This window comes from Amblyomma americanum, chromosome 7, assembly GCF_052857255.1.
Source record: "Amblyomma americanum isolate KBUSLIRL-KWMA chromosome 7, ASM5285725v1, whole genome shotgun sequence".
Classification (NCBI taxonomy): domain Eukaryota; kingdom Metazoa; phylum Arthropoda; class Arachnida; order Ixodida; family Ixodidae; genus Amblyomma; species Amblyomma americanum.
In genome coordinates this window covers 68,330,346-68,353,325 of record NC_135503.1, presented here as the reverse complement: position 1 = coordinate 68,353,325, position 22,980 = coordinate 68,330,346, and the positions used below count along the sequence as shown (strand labels likewise).

At 47.4% G+C, this 22,980-nt stretch overlaps 1 protein-coding gene and 3 non-coding genes across 5 annotated transcripts in view; 3 read left to right on the top strand and 1 right to left on the bottom strand.

The window, feature by feature from the left end:
- LOC144099290 (uncharacterized) overlaps positions 1 to 22,980 on the bottom strand; it is a 52,485-nt gene that overhangs the window by 9,050 nt on the left and 20,455 nt on the right. Inside the window, exons 1-4 of one of the 2 annotated variants that reach the window (XM_077632473.1) lie at positions 10,179 to 10,296; positions 4,725 to 4,831; positions 2,465 to 2,518; positions 1,072 to 1,104 (exon numbers count right to left, since the gene is read on the bottom strand). In XM_077632473.1, the coding sequence (XP_077488599.1) occupies positions 1,072 to 1,104; positions 2,465 to 2,518; positions 4,725 to 4,831; positions 10,179 to 10,248 (264 nt within the window). In that variant the 5' untranslated portion in view covers positions 10,249 to 10,296. Of the gene's footprint in view, positions 1 to 1,071; positions 1,105 to 2,464; positions 2,519 to 4,724; positions 4,832 to 10,178; positions 10,297 to 22,980 lie in introns of those variants that run through there. The other variant, XM_077632474.1, reaches the window with a different exon arrangement.
- Positions 12,629 to 12,702, top strand: TRNAI-AAU (transfer RNA isoleucine (anticodon AAU)). Its single transcript has one exon. It is a non-coding gene; the product is annotated as a tRNA-Ile (tRNA).
- Positions 13,017 to 13,090, top strand: TRNAI-AAU (transfer RNA isoleucine (anticodon AAU)). The gene has a single exon. It is a non-coding gene; the product is annotated as a tRNA-Ile (tRNA).
- TRNAI-AAU (transfer RNA isoleucine (anticodon AAU)) lies at positions 13,405 to 13,478 on the top strand. The gene has a single exon. It is a non-coding gene; the product is annotated as a tRNA-Ile (tRNA).

Below are 22,980 nucleotides of genomic sequence, written 5' to 3'. Positions count from 1 at the left end.
TAACTCTGACCTCTATTTTCTTATCTCGTGTCCCCCGAGCCGAATATACATTTCGTGAAGACGGCGTTCACAATAATATCAGCGCCGTGTTTTTAAAAACCTGCAAACGGTTAAAAAAAATAACACCCGGTATATGCGACACGCGGCTTTCAACAAACAGTTGGAGTCGGTGCCCGTATTGCCCGTATTTCTGCGTGGTCATTTGTTAGACAATGTTCTACCAACCAGCCCATCAAGAGGTACTGTTACACATACATTATGTTGCGCTGATTGCACTCATGGCCCCCGTGGACTTTGCACCGGATGCAAACTGCACACTGGAAATTACATTAACTGATCTAACTTATCTTGAACTACATTTTATTTTTTGGGCTTCTCAGGAGCATAGGTTTTCAAAAAGATGTGAAATTCCCAAAACTGGAGTCATAACCGATAAGCTTTCTTAGTTTTCGTTTTCAACTTTATACACCGATCAGCGACATAATTCCAACCAGCTTAGTCGAACTATTACCGCGGAAAAAATCTGAATATCAAGTTAAGGTGTGCTACATCAGAGTGAGACTAGAAAAAGAAACCTATGCAAATTGAACATAGAAAGAGAGGAGGATGGTGGGGTTCTTGATAGCACAATTGAAGCACACTGAGCAACGGTGGAGTGGAAGCCTGTGTTTCCATAGCAAAATTTTCGACAAAACGACTTGTCTTCATCTCGGCAAAGCGTTCATAATTGGCGGAGGTTAAGTAAGCCATTCACTCCGAGGAGGATGCCCCAGTGAACGGAAGGAGTGTATGATGTGGAAAGGATGGGGTGCATGAACTTGAAAATCTGCTGTGCAAGCAAGCTGGCTGCTAAAGAATATGAACTGTTTGACCTGCAAGAAAAAAAAAGAAAGAAGTCAGCTTAGCAGAAAGGAATCCGGGGAGTGGGGAGAGTAAGAGATAGCGAACGTTGGCTTGACAAGCTGTGCATCCGAGCATGGGAAGCTGCGATAAGTGGCATGGCCGGATTGGTTGGGTTGACCAGGAAAACGGTAGGAAAAATCAAGACAAATTGAAGGCAGGTTTACTTACTATGCCAGTTGAATCGGTGAAGCACACTCGCATCTGAGAACGGGACAAAAGAAAAGCAAGTTCCACAGCATAAACATTGCCTATTATTAGCTGCACAGCCACATTTGGAACTGAGCACAGTAAAGGCAATCGATAATTGTTGGCGTCCATCGATGTCCAGGTAACGATGATCGGGTAACCTGTGCTGTGGACTGAACGTCAGCACAAAATTCACATACTGGCGGCGCTGAAATGCGGAAATTGTGCTGTTAAAAGCACGAACCGCTAATTTAAAAAAAATAAAGATATGGCTTGGGTGGAGTCCAAGCATGACGCTGGAATTTTTAGGCATGGGAAACGACAGCTATGCAACTCCGTTGTTTAAAGTCGCATCTGCTGGTAACGCTTAAATACGAAAGTACCACATGCTGGCCGTCACACTTAGGGACATGAATGTACTGCCATTCCGCATGAAACTATTAGAATGTCTGTGCGGGATCCTTGTTGTCTTTTTGGGAGGTGTGCAAAGTATGCAGGAATTTCAAGCACGCTTAAGGACTTAGAGCGCCAGTCATTTTCTACAAACGATTTACAATACAGGGTAACTCAATACAGAAAATAATAATTAATACAGCTGTGAAAGAACAAAGGGCGTGGACTCATCACAGAGTTGTTCGCTTTATAATGCGAGATTTTGTTCGCGAACGCCAAACATCACTTCGCAAAAAAAAAAAAACTGTCCGCTTGTCGAGAGAAAGTTTGAAAACATTGTAAAATACGGAATATTTTGGCTGCTTCGCATTGGGTTACCGCTCGATTAGAATTAACAGCTGCAGTAGAATTTGATATTCGACCAGTGGTAGCTTCACATCTGTATGTTTAAATGTTGCCACGATACGCGCAGATGTAATAAAAAGCAAAGATGACGCACAGCTCCTAAAGTTTCCCCGCGGGCAAAAGGAAGAAGTAAAGTCCACCTCACATGTTTCGCACTCTTATCTCGCACTGTAGGGCGGAAAAATGGTTGGCTTGTGGACTCGCTCTTATGACGCACAGGCAGCTGAGGCTATCATGAGCAAAACACAGGGTTAGGAAAATTGCATTACTGTGCTCAGGGACAATTGGTGCTTAATGTGTTACAGTTTGTTGATGACCTTCCTGCTGTTGTAGAATACTATAGTACTCCTGTTATACTTTATTGTCGCAACACCTTCCGGCAGGGCCTACTGCGCAGATAGACGAGCAGGTGTCCGTTTTCATCCAGAGACAAGCCATTTCGCTCGTTTCGGTTCGTGGCGCTCCGGCTTGGCTTAAACTCCGAAAGGCGTTTGGAAACATTGAAAAAGTTTATCCCTAGGACAAAATGAACAGAGACACGTGCTTTCACGCACATAGCGCTGTCGGTGTAGCTTACCGTGTTTATATCCTTATTTCCTTTGGCCCAGCAGGAGTCAATCGCCGCAGTGTCCTGTAAAAATATATGTGTATATATGTGGGAATCGGGGCTGCGAAATAACATATTTAATAACTTCCCGACACCATGCTCTGGCATTCTCGGCCAGACGTTAGTATTTCCATTAGATTCTAAAAGAGATGCCGTTTTATGATGGACTCCGAATATTAAATCACAATTGGAAAGCATTGCTAGTCCTCCCTTTCCTTTATGTTTGCATTTCAGCAAATTTTGAACCAGGAATTTTGCACGACTGTGGCGCAATTTATCTTGCTGTCGCTAATTTGAGACTTTCAGTAACGTAGAAAAAGGGATAAAGACAAATTGACATGAATATTCAGAGATGCTGCTTTTGTCAAACGAAGGTTATCATAAAAAAGTTACATTCGCATAAGGAAAGGCAAGCTGAATTGTTGCTAGCTATTGCGCAATAAGAACGGACGATACAGGCGCTACGGGCAAAAAATTCGGCGGGCACTTCGACGATCTAAACTGAGTGAGGCGAAAACCTTTCCGCGCGACTTTGGCTGCTACTGTTGCTGCCTCTGTGAATTATCATTAAATAATTTCTGATTAAATCATCAATAATTACTAATTCTTAATCACTATCACTTATTGATAGCTATTTACTAAATTTGGGGTTTTTCCCGTCCATTCTGTGTTTTTTCACTGTGCTGTGACGACTTACGGAGGATGTGACGTCACACCGTTTTTCGACGGAAGTGTGACATTTTTTACTATAATTATTTAACTAATTACTCTACAGTCATCAAACGTGGCTTCTATGTTAATTTTTCCTCCTCTATCTGAAGCATCCATTCATTTTCTCCTATCTTTATCAGTTCGCGAGTTATTTCACTATGCTATGACGACTTATGGTGGATATGACGTCCCACCGTTACCGTGGCTATGTCGATGTCCACGCTATTTCGACGCGGTTTTGACATTTCTGGCTATAATTAATTAATTAATTATTATACAGTCATCAAACATTGCTTCTAGAGTCATTTTTTCCTCCTCTATCTGAAGCAACCGTTCCTTTTCTGCTATCTTCATTAGTTCCCAGTAAACGAAGTGTCACGGACGGACGGACACGATCGTGGGCGCGAGCATGAGCCATTAAAGGCTTGCGCCCTAAAATACAAGACCGTGACCGCAGCTTAGCAGTCGCCAGACATCGACCCATTTTTATGTCTTTATTTTAAGATAAAAAATCAGGAAGAGGCTCGGATAGCGACGCCTTAGGTGCAGTTGTCGGTACCGTTGTGAACTCATCAACCGAGGACAGCAGAAAAAAAAAATTGTTGCAAAGTAGACTGCGAACAGCATCTTAGTGTAAGCCATATAAGCTTATAATCAGAACTGCCAAACAGATTCATTATGAACTTTGAACGTAGGCAAAATGCAAAATCAAAACAGCTTTTTTATACGCCTTGTAGATATGTGGAGCGTGTTGAATCATTCTGTATGCTCAACGCCAGTCGGTTACCTTCCCCCAACGGCGGGCTTTGTGCTATTCTTAAAGCTCATAAACACATGCGTATTAATCAATTATTCGGTTATAGAAGAAAAGCACGACGGTTACAACATGCAGCAGTTTACTAGACTGGGTGCTATAAGTGCAAGAATAGACCAATTTTGTGACCGTCTTATGCGGGTTCGCACAAAAAAAAAGTTTTCTTTGTAGTGAGGTAAGGGGGTTAAGAAAATCATGGAAGCATTAGAGGGCATGTGCGATTCATCCGCTGGAACAAATACTGACTGACTGGCTGTGGAGGAAGCTCAGGTATTACTTTTTTGCCAAATCCACATCTCGTGAACTTTTCTCCATGACTGCACGTTATGCAGGTCTTTGGGAACGAATATGAAGGGACAAAAGCTGTCCCTCCGCCTTGCGATGATGTCCGTACTTCATTAATAGCTTTACAGCTTATACCCTATGGCCCACGAGAAAATAAAAAAAACAGTGCTGTTTTTTTTTTTGGCTTCCATATTTCCGTGCTCGTCACAGCGAACTCCCATGTTAAAGGGTGAACAGTTTGCTGGTGTATGAGTATTACTCTGCTTGACCTTTTTTGTCTCGGATTGTATTGTGGTTCTGTGGAAACTAAAGATCACCACAAGTTTCGATTGAATTGAAAAATGGAAGGGCAGTGATCTTGTCGTGCGTGGCGTGAGGCGAAAACCGCAATGCTACGGGTATACGACGTTTTCTACGTACCTTGGAGTCGATGGATAGTATTCTCATCGCTGAGATGACGAGTCGATTGACTTGTGGCTTGTCTAAACTGCTATCCATCGCGTCGTAAACCAACTGGAGTTTGAAGTCTGGATTACAAAAAACAAACACATGAAAGCGATAGCCGCGTGCTCTACCTCCAAGAAGCCCCACTCAGGTCCACCGGGACGCAGTCCTTAGATGTATCGAATGCAGCTTAATGAAACAGGAAAAAAATCGTACAGGATGGTCAGCACTATGTAAAGCGAACTTCAGCAGCTGCTGTTAAGATACTTGTAGACTCGAGTTCGCCAATCTAAGCCCGTGGCGCCACCACCGCTCAACCTCTCCACCGCCACCGCGTATGAACCGTGCTACAACCCTCCACCGTACCCTCCCTCTTCCTTCCACGGTAACTATTCTTCATATGGTTATGTGGCAGACACTGGTTGCTCATTCCTCGCACTCGCCATACTCTTCTTCTTCGACGGTAACCACCCCTCGGATGGTTTCGGTGGTAACCACCCTTTGGTTATGCATTCCTCAGACTTCCCTCATGATAGATACCGTGCTCCTTCCACGGTAACTGCCCTGCGAGTGATTCGCCATGGCAACGCACTCGCCCGTTACGCCGGCTACTACGACTACTGCGAACACTGCTGCTGCTACTGTTACTACTACTACTACTACTACTACTACTACTACTGCTGCTGCTACTGATACTACTACTACTGCTACTACTACTACTACTACTACTACTACTACTACTACTACTACTACTGCTACTACTACTACTACTACTACTACTACTACTACTACACCGACGCGAAACCCAGGAATGGGCGCTTAAGCTTAAACTCTACCGTTGTAAAATAATATTAAAAGGAAAAACAAGGTTGACAGGCTATACATCCTAATGTCAGTGCTTGCTCTTCAATGTTGCATGCATACAGCTGAAATGCCTTGAGACATGCGGAGTGACGAAGAGCGAAAAAAAAAATCAGAGCAAGACTCCTGTGAGTTTGCACACACACGTTTTTTTTTTTTTGTGTGTAGAAGTTGGTTTTCCTCTACAAACAGAGTGTAGGCTTTTGCTGGGAGCGCGAGTGCAACAAAACTGTGGATCATTAAGCTGGGAAGAAGCCCGTAGCGAGCATTAACGGATGTTTTTAGGGCCACGCTCATACAAAAAAAACTGCTCTTTACGTTCAGGTTCGATTTTAAGCCAGGGTTTAAACCCTAGAGGTTTCCTATAATAACGGTATAAAATAAATGACAGTGTTGAAAATCATCCATGTCAGCGGATATTATTATTGCTATCAGATAATTCTTTTTTCTTGAAGACCTTTCTAGCTCTACTTTGACCAGAAGAGATGAACAGAACAGTTTTCTGATCTCTTTTTTTTTGTTCTTAACTGCAACCGTTTCAACGGAGACTAAAAGACAACGAAACGAGCAAATTCCAGGCAACCAGGGAGCCTGCTCTTCAACGTGAACAGCTTCTGCCGGCAATGAAATCTTCGGTTTAGATTTAGGAGCCAGAAAGTGGAAACCGCGAGAGATTCCCAGTTCTTTTCTAGAATGCAGAGGCTTCCAGATTTCAGTGGCGTTTCTGCATGATGATGTTCCTTTCAGGAATTTTTCTTTTTGACTGCAGGTTCGATTAAAAATTGTACTTAAAAGAAAAAGATATCTCCATATGTTTTCAGATTATTTCGAGAGTTGCCAATGAAGTGAGGGGATTTTAATCAGCTAAAGATACAGATCACAACAAAGGCAAGGCCCATACGAAGAAAAAGAAAAGGCGAGAACGGCGTGATTGACGCTATAGCGCTGAAGGCCCTTCCTTATGGTGACTTTCAAGACTTCTCAAAGTATGACAGTTGCTACTATTGCCACTCTGCAAATGTTTACGGGCCATTTTAATCACCCCCCTCGCTCCATACATTTCAATCACCCACCTCATTAGCGTGTCTATACTATTAAGTCGAACCTTATGTAGGCCACACACGGGCGGGACCAAAACCACGTGACCAGGAAGAGCGTTAGCCAAGACTACGAGTGCGCATCATACACCGGCGCGCCTGCCACGTGCTCTCTGCCCGTTCGCTGCTCCCAGCCGGGCGCCGCAAATGGGGCACGTGAAACTCTCACCGCTGTGTGACGCGAGCTTGTAGGCGAGGCTAGCGCTTTATCTGGTCACGTGGTTTCGGTTTCCCCATGTGCGGCCCCAAAGTTCCTTGCGCCGCAGCGGCGATGAGAATGGCAATTTCAGAAATCATAAAACTAACATGGGCATTACTAACGGCAGCTACAACCCTCTGAACAAACAAGGAGCATTGCAGCAAAAGCTAAAAAGCTTACTATTTAATATTACTTAACTGGCCTGCTAATTAGCACACCTTCACTGTATTCTGGTGCACTATACTTCTGAGAATGTTATGCCGCAAAACGAGGTCTGATTCAAAAGACTGCTTTTAAAAAAAATATCGTAGGTAAAACACCTTCCATTATAACGTTAACGCACCCAGGCTGTCCGTCTTCCGAGCATTGATGGAACGAATTGCCGAATATTTGTTTTCTGCAGAACATTGATAGAGCGATAAGAAGGCTATATACTTCGCATTCTTCATCGTGCTCTACTGTATATCAGGTTCTTACGCCGGTCTTTCTGCTTAGCGTGAATACAGCGCCGTTTCCGGTAGCATATATCTCGCAGCGTCGCTGCATAAACGATAGCTGACACACTGTTCTAGGTATCTTAATCGTAATTTGACAGGTGAGAGTTTTCGTTGGGCAACACATATTACATTCTAACCTCAACTTCACTTCTGTCCAGTTCCCGTAGGTAGCATGTTGATCAATATGACGGATCGACCAATTTACGAATAAATACGGCAGTCGTGTTACGCTGACGCTGGGCTGAGGTGTAAATTTAATGCACGAGATGCGAGTAACTGCTAGTTATTTGCATGCTTGTTTCCTTGTCGTTTATTTAGAAATGCATTCTAGTCGAAGAAAGGCTGAAAACTTATTCTTAAAAATCTTGGGGCCTTCTTGACCACATGCTTGAAAAACAGAAAGCATTTGAGAGTTGTCTCACCGCCAAGTAACCGGACACCCCCCCCCCCCCCCCAAATTTTGGAAGCACGCTTCCCCCCCCCCCCCCAGAAAATGGTTTAATGTGCATTAGCAGAGATTATTGGGCGAACTGAAATCTTTTAGGGGGGATTAGAGGGTGGATTAAGGCGGAAGAGTCTATTGGGTTAATATAACCCAATGTGGTAATCTAATTAAGGGTTCTCGAACATTCTAGTCCTAAGATTTTCTTATTTGGCCGTGATGTTTACGTCAAGGCCCTCTTTACAAATAACTGTGGTGGCAAGAAACCATTACTTTTTGTGCGTGACGAGAACCGCAGGGAGTTTATGCAGCAGGATTCAGGAAGGAGACATTGGAAGTATATACTTTGGTCTCTACGGCTTGGAATTCCAGTCGTGAAACTAAGTCGAGACCTCTTAAAAGCAGGCTCCACGCAACGAAGTACAAGCGTCACCACTAAGACACAGCTTGGGCGACCGTGGTGGCTCAGTGCTTATGGTGCCCAGCTGCTGATCCGAAAAACGCGGGTTCGATCCCGGCCGCGGCGGTCGCATTTCGATGGTGGCGAAATGCTAGAAGCTCGTGTACTGTGCGATGACAGTGCACGTTAAGAACCCCAGTTGGTCGAACTTATCCGGAGTCCTCCAATACGGAGTCCCTCACAGCCCGAGTCACTTTTGGTCGTTATACCCTATAAACCGTAAACCATACACCATAAGGCACTGCTTTAAGGAGGCCATGCTTTAGATGTAGTGCTTTACTGAGGTACGGCTCCTCCGCTTCGCTCAATACCTGCGGCGTTTAGGAACGGATCTTCGGTGGCGAAGCTTCTCAATGTGCACCTCTCTAATCAAGAGTGAGATTTGCGTGAAACAAAGGGGACGTGTATGCAGCTACGAAAGGCACAGAAGGTTCCTCTTTCAGGTCAGCTGTGACTTTGACTGGCAGAGCATTGCATGCGTAGTGTTTTTTACTAACGCCTTTGCGGATCGCTGCACCCTATGTTTAGACACATTATGTAACTAGCAATTTAACTTGGGAACACGACTCCAAGGTCGGGCCTGCAGTTAGCGTCAGGGTGCTTTACGGTGCACAACATTAGAGAGTTATAGCATATCGTTATCGTGTTTACGTTAACGTTTACCGGGCCCGGCTAGCGACATCTGCGCATGCGCCGCCACTTACCGGTCCGCTAGCACTTTACGGAATCTCTTTTAGCGTTGCGGAGAGTTAGCGTTCGCTCGTAAACAAACATGGCGGCGCCCTGCACGGCCGCTTCGGACCAAACACTGCACCGCCGTCGCGTTCTTCGGCGCCACTTCTCGCTATACATGAAGGCATTCGTTTTTAATTTGCAAACACTCACCCATACGTTGAGGTTTGAGTAAGAACTAAGCCATGTTTTCAAATAGCAACGACTACACTGCAGCTCTTCAGTTTTGTGCCCGATTTAACAGCATTCTATATTTTCACGATTTTTTTCCTCAAAAAAAAAGGCTAGTTTTTTTTTACTATATTCATCAGTAATTGCAGAAAATAAAAAGTTTCTCCGCCCGGAGTTGGTGCGCTTTAACTTACTGCCACTAGATGGCGCCACTGTGTTTACATCCAAAAACATAAAGAAGTGACGATGCGGCACGGCAAACAGGTGTCGTAGTTGTGCTTTTTCACAGCGCTCGCAACTCAACGTGCGCTGTGTATGCAAGATTACTGAGGTCTACGTTGTGAAACTGCCTACTGGCCCGGGTAGGTAAAGGTGTCTAGCTTCACGGGCGCATTTGAAAAGCCGCTGAGTCGGCTTTTAGCTGAAGTGTAGTCGGTACGTCGTTATATGCAGAGAAAAAGATTAAGTGTAGCATCTCACTTCATAGAAATGATTGCAACGCATCCGTATTTTTTTTTTCATTAAAAGCTGAGCATCTGCCATGATCATCACTCGTTTTAGCCTTACGGTAGCTTGTTACGGGAGAGACGGTACGCTAAAACGTCCTCTGGCGTTCGCCGCGCTAACCGGAAAGTCCGGCGTCCGTTAACACAGTAAACGGTAACGTAAAAACGGTAACGATATGCCATAACTCTCTATTGTGTGCTTTAGACGGGTGGTGCAATATTACCGTATTCCTGATTTGTTTAGTTCTTTTTGTTAAGCGCTGCAATTACCCGACATACCAAATACCCTGTCCCAGCCTTGGCTAAGGATTCTACAAAATAGATATACGAACTTTGTTTTCTTTACTTCACTGATTAGCAGAAGAAAGGAGAAGAAAGGAAATAGCCAAGGTCAATGTCTACCCCATTATCAAAACAGCCGCAGTTTTAACCGCTTGATCTAGCATAGTGGCCGTCACATCTCACCCAGGTCATCCTCGCAGGCAGCGCCGACTATCAGCAGGGCTACAAAGACCAACTGCGCTATTGGGACCATCGCGACTGCTCGTAAGATGCCCGTTGATCTGCACCGGACGTGGCGGACGAATCGTTCTTGTCCTGGGCCGCCATCAATCATGCAAGGCTGCGTGCTCGACGATGAAGAGCGTGTTTGATCAGCTGTTGCCATCCCGGGGCAGAACCAGATGCGATGTTTGCCGACTGATAGCATAGCCGCGCACGAACTGAGACCGGGTGCAGCTGAAGAATTCGATACTGCCGCTGTGTGGACGCGCATTTGTCGCTCGCCATTGAGTTATTCTTCATTTCCCCTCACTTCTGCTCATTTCACTTTCCACGCAAGGGACGCGTTGGAAACGCATCAGTATCGTCTTCTCTGTCCATGCCTCAACTTTTGTGAGCAGACATGGCGTGGACATCCAGCGAGCGAGCCCACAATTCTGCTGCCACCTCCCATCGGTTGTTGTCACCTCTTTCCTGCTGCGTTTATAACAGTCTTGCCAGCGTCTTGTACGTTTCTTTGCCTATGCAGATTAAGTACTGTTTGACCAGCGTGTTTTTAAGGTTGTTTTGGACCTTGTGCAGGGCTAAGTAGGGCTTCGCGTGTGGGCATCTTCAGTCCTGCTTGCCAGCACAGGTCGACACGTGGAAATGCCTTCTCACGCATCCCAGGCTAGTGCTAGCACCTGGTCACTTGACGCCTTTACGTGCTATGCCTGTTTCGTGCAGAGGTTGAGAGCAGAGGCAGCTGCAGGTACACAGCACTTCAGCGTGGCCGCACGCTACGGCATCGCGGTGCGTGCCTTGACCTTGGGCGGAGTATAGCTGTACGCCACGTGCTGATGTGGAAGTGCGGCGCATTTCTTCCATTAGAATGTTCTGGTCATGGTGGATGGGGTCGTATCGTCTACTGGCACAGAGAGGGGGAATTACATTTTTTACTGCGAAAATTCAGCAAGCTTTTCTTTGCTTAAAAGTGATGGAAAAGGAAGGCACTAGTACCTAGTGGAGATGGTTCCGACATATAATAAAATTTTTGACAATTTGTGTATTTACGCTTTATTTTAATATAATCACAATGCTGCCTGCAGGTAGACGCAGCCGCCGGTCGCGAGGGGAAGTTAAAAACACTCGACACGCGCAAGAAAGCTTTAGTTTTATTCGAATTTTATCCGCACGTATTTTGTTTTGAGTGAACGGTAAGGTACCGTTGCCAAACAGGAAGTGGAAAGAGCTTATTACCACCAAATATAGTCTGCGAGTGAAATATTGGTGGAAAACGGTTCGCGGCTTGGATGAAAAATTAAGACACATGACCTGTTAGCCGTGGTGTATTTTTTTTTTTTTTGAGGAAAGGAAATGGCGCAGTATCTGTCTGACTGCAGCTGCACACCTCCACCGAGCCTTAAAGGAAGAAAAGAAAATAGGATTGACAGAAGAAAGACAGAAATAGGTACCGTAGTGGAGGCCTACGGAATAATTTCGGACACGTGGGGATCTTTAAAGGGAAGCTGAAACGGCTTTCAAATTGCATGAAACGCTGTGGTTGGGAAGAAGGGACTTTGAAAATCATGTGTGTAAATTTTTTCTCGATTCTGCTGGCAAAATAAGCCGCAATCGCTTGTTAAAAACCCGCCGCCGACACGCCCTCTTCGCTTCCGGAAGCGCCGAATGGGGGGACGGAACTGGCGGAAGTGACGCCGTTCACGGGTAGGCTTGCTGCATTTCGGCCCGCGCTTTGGTGAACGCCGGATCCATAATTTGCAAAACGCAGTTCTCAAGCCAGCTGAAGCAACGCGCTACGCAGCAACGCAGTCGATGCTGGCCGGAGATCCCCGTAGATGACGTCACGACGATCCCGGCCATAAGCGGCGTTCGCTCGGCGCCCTGAGACGCTGGTGCCCGTTTTCTTCCAAAAAACAACTTTTTGGGTTTATTTCCGCCCTTTTCGAATGCGATATTCTTTTTCAGAGGGCTAAAAACTATAAAATACCGCATGGAACTCAATTTTTTCGAAAAGTGCTTCAGCTTCCCTTTAACGTGCACTGCCATCGCATAGCACACTGGCGCTTTTGCGCTTTGCCTCCATCGAAACGCAGCCGCCGCGGTCGGGTTCGAACTCAGGAGCACCGGCTCAGTACCCGGGCGCGCTAACCACTGAGCCACCGCGGCGGGTTAACTATTATACGAGCATTCTAAGTTTCTCTCCGCTCTGATTACGTACAGCCATGAAGGTGGATGGAGTTCTTAGCGATCTAGTAATGGGTTGATCTGGCGCTTTGCCTCTTCGCCGTTGCTCCTCACGTTTTGACACGATGTGCTAAGAATGTAAAAAAGAGATACGAATAATAGTCTTTCAAAATCAGCAACACTGAATATATCGTCATATGATATATCTGCCAGCGGTGGACGCATCGGGCCTGCTAGCTCAGTCGGTTAGAGCGTCGTGCTAATAACGCGAAGGTCGTAGGTTCGATCCCTGCGCAGGCCAGAAATTTTTTTCTCTAACATGCACCAGTCTTTTTTTACGGGAACATTCTTTGTCCGCTTTAAGGCTTAACAACACTGAATATATCGTCATATGGTATATCTGCCAGCAGAGCAGACATCCGATCTGCTAGCTCAGTCGGTTAGAGCGTCGTGCTAATAACGCGAAGGTCGTAGGTTGGATCCCTGCGCAGGCCAGAATTTTTTTCCTCTAACATGCACCAGTCTTTTTTTACGGGAACATTCTTTGTCCGCTTTCAGGCTTAACAACACTGAATATATCGTCACATGGTATATCTGCCAGCAGAGCAGACATCAGGCCTGCTAGCTCAGTCGGTTAGAGCGTCGTGCTAATAACGCGGAGGTCGTAGGTTCGATCCCTGCGCAGGCCAGAATTTTTTTCCTCTAACATGCACCAGTCTTTTTTTACGGGAACATTCTTTGTCCGCTTTCAGGCTTAACAACACTGAATATATCGTCATATGGTATATCTGCCAGCAGAGCAGGCATCCGATCTGCTAGCTCAGTCGGTTAGAGCGTCGTGCTAATAACGCGAAGATCGTAGGTTCGATCCCTGCGCAGGCCAGAATTTTTTTCCTCTAACATGCACCAGTCTTTTTTTACGGAAACATTCTTTGTCCGCTTTCAGGCTTAACAACACTGAATATATCGTCATATGGTATATCTGCCAGCAGAGCAGACATCCGGCCTGCTAGCTCAGTCGGTTAGAGCGTCGTGCTAATAACGCGAAGGTCGTAGGTTCGATCCCTGCGCAGGCCAGAATTTTTTTCCTCCTATGCACCACTTTTTTTTTACAGTAGCATTTCTAGTGTCCGCGTTCATGCGTCATACATTTTTACAGTTAAGTTTACTTTCGACCGGAGGCGTAACTCAATTTTCTTCCGTTATCAATGCGCACCGGCAGGTGGCAGCAGTCGTATTGCGTGCGGAGAGGAGGAGGAAACAGCTGAACACTTGATACTTTTCTGTAAAGGGCTTCACCCTACAGTGGAAGGCAGCGGGGCTAACTTACCCAAGGCATTGGGGTTTAGGGATAGTGAAGGGAAAGTGGATTTTAAGAGGTTAGAAGTAACCAAGCGAAGGTTATCTGATTGGTGGCTAAAAGCAAGACAGGAGTAAAATTTCACAAGACATGGCTAGGTGGCTTGAGCCACCGCCCGATGTAAAGGGTTCAGCCGTATCCATCCATCCATCCATCCATCCATCCATCCATCCATCCATCCATCCATCCATCCATCCATCCATCCATCCATCCATCCATCCATCCATCCATCCATCCGTCCATCCATCCATCCATCCATCCATCCATCCATCCATCCATCCATCCATCCATCCATCCATCCATCCATCCATCCATCCATCCATCCATCCATCCATCCAGCCCCATCTGCCGTCCATCCGCATTCACGCACGAGTACCGACCAAATTCTTTCTTCCATTTGTATCCATATCGCCCATTGAGAAAATTGAGCCTGTACTGACGCCAGCCCAACGAAGTGTCAGTCGCTGGAGCCGAGACAATGCTCTTAGTATGTTTGCGGCGGCTGACACCAACCGGAACGAAGTTCGATTTGACTTGTATTTCGCTTACTTCAGGCCGATACGCAGAGCGCGGAGGAGATTGTGCGTTCTTGACGGGCTCATCTGGCTGCCTTTCGCCGCTTTTCGCTCGTGGCTTCTGACTTACGCGCGCTCAGAAACACGTTTCAGTTTGCGTATATCGGAAGCCCGAAATGGCGTGCAACAGCCAGCGCGCCTTACAAGTTCGGCCTAAAACCTGTCGCTTTAAAGAAATAATGATTAGAAAAACCAAAGTAAACACGAGTTCGAGGTGTTTGTAAGTTTGGAGAACAAATAAATCTGCCGGTTGGAGCTGTACGGATTCGATATTGATACTCTGACAGCGCGCATCAGAATCTTCTGACAGGTTAGTGCTCTGCTTCTCGCTTCGTCCACGCTGCTCGGGAGATGTTACACATTGTGGCGTCTCGGAGCAAAACAACTGCGCGTGCCCTGATCAAGAAAACCCACAAACCTGCGCTTGCTCTGATTCCCCTAATCTCTACTTCTTTAGAGCCCCAGCTTTGAGACCAAACTCGAAAGGCGCACGAGCTGTCGCAAACCATGTCGGATTGCAGAGATAAGCGTACTCTAGATATGATGGATAATGGACTACGATGAAAGAAGTATTTATAGAACTCGCTCGAAATGAGTTGCGGGCAAATTAAGCATTCAGTAAGGCGCTGCCAGCATGAATGTTCAATATAGGTGCTTGGATATTATTTTAGTATAAACTGAGCTAATCATCTGCGCTAGCAGTTTAAATGCAGCAGCCGCTGGCCAGATTAGTTACATTGAAGGAGTTATGACATGGTCTAACAACAAATCGTAGTTTTACTTTGAAGCTACTAGCCACGATGTTATTATGCGCAATTAAAAGTAAGTAGACTCTACGCGCGCATTCGAGCTAGAAATTGGAATTTGAAGTTATGGGCTCTAAGCCCCACCCTATGGCTGCGATGGCCATTTTGAAGGAGCTTGAGCGACGTCATGAACTGGCAGCGTTGTCTGCTGCAAAAATGCGCGCGCCTATACTCGAGTACGATCGCGGCAAATTGTGGGGAAGTCGCCGATAGCGGGCAGAAGCTGCGCAGAAAAGGGAAGGACACATGTCTTTGTTGCCTATGTCCCTCTCCAATTTACCCCCTTCGCCTCACCGCACTCCAAGCCTGAACAAAGAACAACTCATCCCCTACGCTCATTACCCGCAGTTCAGTTGTACAGTCGCAAGCAAGCCCGTGACTGTCAGTATATGTCGTCGCGATCCGCGAGCGTGCCACTGTTGCCTGACGTCCACGCGGTTCAGAACAACCTTTAAAAATTCAATTACAAATTACTTGCTACAACAAATGAGCCCATATTTGGTCCATTTATTATGAAATGTATATCGAACATGCAATAAACAGCTTGAGTCTGAAAATGGTTTCATGACCCCCGTTTAACACTTTCGCCCCTCTTCCAATACTCCTGACGACATATTTTTACACGGAATCACTCCTGAATGACTTTGACAAACGACCGCAATGACGTCGAGGAGTAAGGCGTGTGCCCACCACCGATATGTGAACATGGGGTATTTCCTGTTGCGTTTTTCTTGCGTGCATATAGGCACGCAACCCCTCCTCCCTCGGCCTCATATCCCGCCCCCCTCTTTTCTAGCTTAAAACTGCTTAGGTTTTTCCACGTGAAACAGTGATTGTCTAGCTTTGCTCTACGCCAGGTGCACTTTTTTCACTTGAAGAGCGCTCGCTCGCTCCTTGGAGCTCTTGCGACAGCGTCGCGGTGAACGCCAACAACTGATTGACTTTGAGGCGACAGACGTGAGGCAAGGCCCTTTCGGCGCTGACTGCTTACAGCACTGCATACGCTCACTGCGCACGGGGCTGCTTTCGCTTCAGCATGAAGCGTTTTTTGAGCAACAGCAATTTCGCACTTGGAGAACTTTTGGCGCTGTTCTTATGTGCTATAAGTGTCCAAAATGAGATTAAGATTACGTACCAGGAGTTAGAAGCGGATGTCCGAACACATCGCGGCGAGATCGTCATCTCTAGCGGCAACAATATTGAAGAAGACCAGTCGTCAGAAGTGCCCCCGGAACCGTCCCATCATCGACTGAAGAGAGCTGACGAAGAACACGAAGCAGGCGGTGGAATGGACATTGCATCTACTGGAAACGACGAAGATCACGCCGGAGGAGCACATGAGGAGTTTTCGTGGAGCGCGACACCCCAGGTGGTCAACTACGAGTCAGAATTCGGCGAGACGGGTGTCCCTGGCAGGACAGTTGAGTACGAACTTGACAGCGGTCACGGAGAAAGCGGCGGGGGCGCAACCACGGGTGGTGGTAGCCTAAGGTACCTGACACCGACTGGTGGATCTGGCCGTGGTGTTCGCTTAGGACGCATTTTGTACAGGGGTGGTGGTGCACGACCGGGTTACGGCTTGATGGGAGCTCAGTTGGGAAATGGAGGCTTGAATGGCGCGCGCCTAGCTTATGGTCTACAGCCGGCGCTGGCCACGTCTGGACTAGCGTTACAGCGACCAGCATTAGGCCTTGCTGGGTCTCAGCTTGGACTAGGAAGCCAGGGAATCGGTCTGGGCGGTAGCAGGATCGGTGCCCTTGGCGGAGGCAGAGGCATAGGTTTTGGAATGCAACCAGCTTTAGGGGCTGGTTTTGTGCAGCCAGGAATGTCCGCGATGTCTAGTTTAGGCTCTCGATTCATCGGATCACCAGGTGGCATGTACGTCGGCGGAACGAGAGGAGGCTCGGGTCTCTACGGGGGCGGCCTAGGCTTGGCACCCGCTTATAGACTAGGTGGTGGTCAGCTGGGAAATATGGCGCTAAGTGGTCTTGGAGGCAACCTTGGAGGCACGAGGCTCGCGGTGCCCAACACCGGAGGTTACGCTATTCGAAACGGAATGGGCCTTAGCGGTTTGAGTGGACTTAGTGGAGTACGAAGGCTCGGTGGTGGCTCACTCGGCTTGGGAAGTGGTATGACGGGCTCCCTGGGGAATCTCGGCAGCGGTATCGGCTATAGACGCGTAGGTCTAGGAGGCACCGGAGGTGGTGGTGGACTTTCTATGGGAGGACTAAGAGGAGGCTCTCTAGGCATGAATATGGGTGGAGGCAGTGGATCTCTAGGTGGCGGTGGATTCAGAGGTGGATCTACTGGACTGAGCGGTGGTGGTCTAGGAGGTGGGCGTAGCCTTGGAACAGGATCTGGTAGAACTCTAGGAGGTGGCCTTGGCGGTGGTTCGCGAGGTGGGTCCATTGGATTAAGCGGCGGTGGGCTGGGAGGGGGACGTGGTCTTGGAATGGGATCAGGTGGAACTCTAGGAGGTGGCCTCGGCGGTGGTTCGCGAGGTGGGTCCATTGGATTAAGCGGCGGTGGGCTGGGAGGGGGACGTGGTCTTGGAATGGGATCAGGTGGAACTCTAGGAGGTGGCCTTGGCAGTGGGTCCCGAGGTGGGTCCATTGGATTAAGCGGCGGTGGGCTGGGAGCGGGACGTGGTCTTGGAATGGGATCAGGTGGAACTCTAGGAAGTGGCCTTGGTGGTGGTTCGCGAGGTGGGTCCATTGGATTAAGCGGCAGTGGGCTGGGAGGGGGACGCGGCCTTGGTATGGGGTCACGTGGCAGCCTGGGATCGGGAGGCGGTCTCGATATGGGAGCTGCAGGGGGCTCCGGTGGGTCTTTGGGAACAGGCGGTGGGCTCGGTTCTGGTGGTCTCGGCATAGGTGTCGGAGGCGGTGGCGCGAGGGGCGGTGGGCTCGGTGGAGGTGCTCTTGGGGGCGGTAGTGGTCTCAGCTCAGGTGGTGGAGGATTGGGCTTGAGAGGCGGCTCGATGAAGATGGGTGGTAGTGGCGGTACTGGTGGCCTCGGTATGGGAATCAAAGGTGGCTCTGGGGCATCACTCGGTGGGGGATTGAAGGGCGGTTCTTTAGGACTGGGTGGCACTGGCGGCGCCGGTGGCCTGGGAATGGGCGGCAAAGGGGTTTCCGAAATGGGATTGGGCAGTGGTCTAAAAAGTGGTGGCTTGGGAGTCGGAGGTGGCTTAGGCCGTGGCCTAAGTGGTGGATCTGTAGGCGCCGGTCTGAAAAGTGGCGGACTGGGTGCAGGAGGAGGAGGAGGCGCATCAGGTTCGGGTGGTGGGGCAGGACCGGGACTGAACGGCGGTTCTGGCCTCGGACTTAAAGAGGGCTCGTCGCTCGCTGCAGGACTGAAAGGCGGCTCTTTGGGTGGCGGAGTTGGGGTTAGTGGAAGTGGACTGTCCGGTCATGGAGGCGGTGTCTCTGGTGGCCTTGGCATTAAAGGAAGTGAAGGAGCAGGTGCAGATCTAGGAGTGGGTGCAGGTGGACGGCTGGGGGGTGGAAGTGGTGGTGGTGGTGGATTGAGTGGAAGTGGCGGTTCGAGTGGTGTTAAAGGAGGACTAAGCGTCGGTGTTGAGAAGGCCATGTAGAGGAATAACTGGCTGACAATAAGTCTAGTGAAGTCCAGTTAAGATCAGCTTTGTGTGGTAAATAAAAAACATCTTTTCTAAAGTTTCTGACTGACACTTAAATTGTGATCCCAGGAAAAAATTAACAGATGTGGTAGCACACATCTAAGCTCAGGTAAAGTTATTGGTTGTTATGATCTTGTTATGCAACATTCAGCGAAGTCTTCATGTAGGTGCATGTGTATGGAGTAGGTTCTAACGAAAAGAGCACTTACGGTATGGCCTACACCTGAACACTTCGGCAGCGTTGGTCAAATGTGGAGATTTGAGGCGCAAGAGCAGAAGGGATGGGAGAGAATGTGTAAAACGATATTCGCTCTGTGTGATTCTGGCCAGCAAAGCCGTTATATATATATATATATATATATATATATATATATATATATATATATATATATATATATATATATATATATATATATATATATATATATATATATATATATATATATATACATATATATATATATATATATATGGTAAGCGAAATGAGGGGCTCGTTTGACAAACTTATGAAGGGAGACAACAGTCATCGAAACCAAGGTGCATAGGGGAATATTTTATTGTTATGTTTTGTGCTTATCAGTGGAATAATAATACTTAGATTAATCTATCGCTTAAAGAAAATTACTTTTAGAGCAGCAGAAAAAACAACCATGCCGTTGGTGGGATCCGAACCCATGACCTCCGAATATCGCGTCCGGTGCTGTACTAACTGTTGGTTTTTCTGCTGCTTTATAAGTAATTTTCTTTAAGCGATAGATTAATCTAAGTATTATTATCCCACTGATAAACACAACACATAAAAACAATAAATATTCCCCTATGCACCTTAGTTTCGGTGACTGTTGGCTCCCTTCATAAGACTGTCAAACGAGCCCCTCATTTCGTTCACCTTGTCTGCTATTGGCTTAACGAGGGTGGTTCTGGCAGTCTTGATGGCATAGGTAGCATACAAGGTCTCTCGCACAGTTTCCGCCCTCGCCGTTAGATGACGTTCCACGTCACACTAGCGGTATTACAGGACGTGCTACGTCCGCCGATATGGACGAGTGTGGCGCTGGTGAACACTCTCAAGGTTCGCTTACACCCAACAAACATAAATATCCACGAGAGTAGCAAATTGGACCGCCGTCGCCGTAACTCAGCTGGTAGAGCACCGGACGCGATATTCGGAGGTCGTGGGTTAGGATCCCACCGGCGGCATGGTTGTTTTTTTATTATTATTATCCCACTGATTTTTAGTATTATTATCCCCCTGATAATCACAACACACAAAAAATCAATGTCGATTAGCGCAGCTAATCCATGGTATACAAAGCGAAAGACGTCGGCGTTCACTGTGTTCATTGGCGTTGGCGTTCACAATGTTCTAGACGGCGATGGCTTTGAGCAAAGGAAGGGTGCATAAGTGGCCCCCTGGATATGGGGACGCCTCATTCGTGCTGTGATACATGTAGCGGTGGTGAGAGAGAGAGGGAGGTGTGGCCTGTATGCATTAGCGCTGACACCGTTGTGGCTGACATGCGGCTCTGCAGCAATAGCTAGGCCGCAGCGTTCATTTGGTGATCAATCTCGCGATCAACCGTTAACTGCATGCTACCTTCCAGGGTGGCAGGGAGGGCGCACTGCCTATCCAGTGTGCGGAACACAATCAAAGCAGATTTTTGCAGTTGGACACCACCACCACGTACATGAAAGCGAGATTGCGGTCTCCACTGACCCACGGAGCTGGTTGTGAGCCTTTCCTTTCGTGAAAATCAACAGCCTTTGCAAAGTTGTCAACGCCAATGAACTCTATGAACGCCTTCGGCTTACTTGTTCGGTATTTGAGGAAAGGAAATGGCACAGTAACCGACTCGCATACCTCGGAGGACACCCGGAGCGCGCCATAAAGGAAGAGATAAAGGAGGGAGGGAAACAAGAAAGAGAAAACTGAAAATTGAGTTGGATTTTGAGGAAAGGCGCGGCGCTGCGCAGCGGCGGGACACCTATGATTCGGAGCTACTAGTGGGGCATGCGCAGTATAGTGACTAGGGAGAGAGAAACAGGCGACGGAGTCTGCGGCGGCCACCTGCGCCGTGCGTGACGTCACTCGTCCTCCGACATACGCCGGCTCGCGCGAAGCGCTGTGTTGACTAGCGTAGTGAAGCTTTTCGGTTATAAAATAAATATTCCCCTATGCACCTTGGTTTCGGGGACTGTTTGCTCCCTTCATAAGTTTTGTCAAACGAGCCCCTCATTTCGTTTACCTTGTCTGCTATTGGCTTAACGAGGGTCTCAGTTCTGGCAGTGTTGATGGCATAGGTAGCATACAAGGGCTCTCGCACAGTTTCCGCCCTCGCCGTTAGATGACGTTCCACGTTACACTCGCGGTATTACAGGACGTGCTACGTCCGCCGCTATGGTCGAGGGTGGCGCTGGTGAACACTCTCAAGGCTCGCGTACACCCAGTAAACCTAAATACCCACGAGAGCAGCAGATTGGACAGCCGTCGCCGTAGCTCAGTTGGTAAGAGCACCGGACGCGATATTCGGAGGTCGTGGGTTCGGATCCCACCGGGGGCATGGTTGTTTTTTCTGCTGCTTTAAAGTAATTTTATTTAAGCGATTTATTAACCTAAGTATTATTATCCCACTGATAAGAGTAACACATTAAAAAAAAAATAACGTTCCCCTATGCACCTTGGTTTCGGTGACTGTTGGCTCCCTTCATAAATATTTATGAAGGGAGCCAACAGTCACCGAAACCAAGGTGCATAGGGGAACGTTATTTTTTTTAATGTGTTACTCTAAATATATATATATATATATATATATATATATATATATATATATATATATATATATATATATATATATATATATATATATATATATATATATATATATATATATATATATATATATATAGCCGTGTGCTATATACATAAAGGAGTAAAAGGAAGTAAGCTGTCCTCTAACGCACTTCCTTTTATAAATGGGTGTACGCTAAATGACACCTTACTCCCTTTTCCTTTTTACACTCGTGTAGGTGTATTAATGCTTAGAATGTAAGAAACAGACGGTGCAAAACATGCATGTCCGGCTCTATGATATCGCCACACAACAAACGCCTGTAGCCAGTATATGCCTCTGCGCGAAATTGATGTGCGCGAAATGTTCTGGTTGACGGCCGACTTAGTTAAGGTGGCGCCGAAGCCGTGGCTTCTCTCCATGAATATTTACACCCAAAGCTGTGTATCTTCACGAAATGGAGGCCTTATTGCTGGGTGACCTCTCTCAGTCTAAGTTCACTTTGCGTTGTGTATACGGGAGAGAGAGAGAGCGAAAACGTATACGAGGTGCGAGGTGCTTGCGCTGACAGTATACTTGAGCGCCATGACAAGCCCGACGCGGGTTGTTCGCTTTTGGTAGTGCTAAGAATGAATTCCGCCCTAAATTTAGGCCGCGAACGGTGCACGCGCCTGAGACTGGTGACACACACTGATGCGTTGATGACCGAGCGTTAGGGTTTGAACGTTGCAATGGACACCTTGGGCTCAAATACGGGAGCGCTGGCTTGCCACTCAGAGCTTACACTGCAGGCGTCAGAATCGTTCATCAAACCAAGCGTGTCGCCCTGACAGCCTGTGCTTCGAGCATCTGCAAGCTGAAATCTGTTCATCCAGTGTTCAGTTTAAGCACCGACGCGTTGGCGGGACATAATATTTGCCACGAGGAAGCGGAAAATTATAATTCACCCCGTATTTCCATTGCAAAAATCATGCGAATGTGTCGCCCTTAGAAACGTGACTAAAGTTTTGCTCGGAATTTTTGTTCGCGCGGCTGCGCAGCCGCATATCGACAACAGCGCCGAAGTTGCGATATTTACATCTTTCTGCGCAGTATTTTTGAAGTATACGATATCTTATTCCAGTGTTGCCCAACCAGAAGCGTATTTTTGCCTCTGTCTGTGTGATTGGTTGTATCCCTTCTCCCCTTTGCATTGCGTTTTGCAATTTGTACTTACTGAAATCAGCACCTGGCCAAGACACCCCCGCTATCTGAGTCCGATAACTTCCCTGCGCTAACATTCTTCGATCGTAACTCCAGAAGGAGTCTATCCGATTGCTACATGCATGAGGATGTAATGGCGTGTTTTAAAGCCTCAAAGCCTCCAGAGTGTCCGGAAGCGAACAGCAAACCCCCCCCCCCCCCCGCCC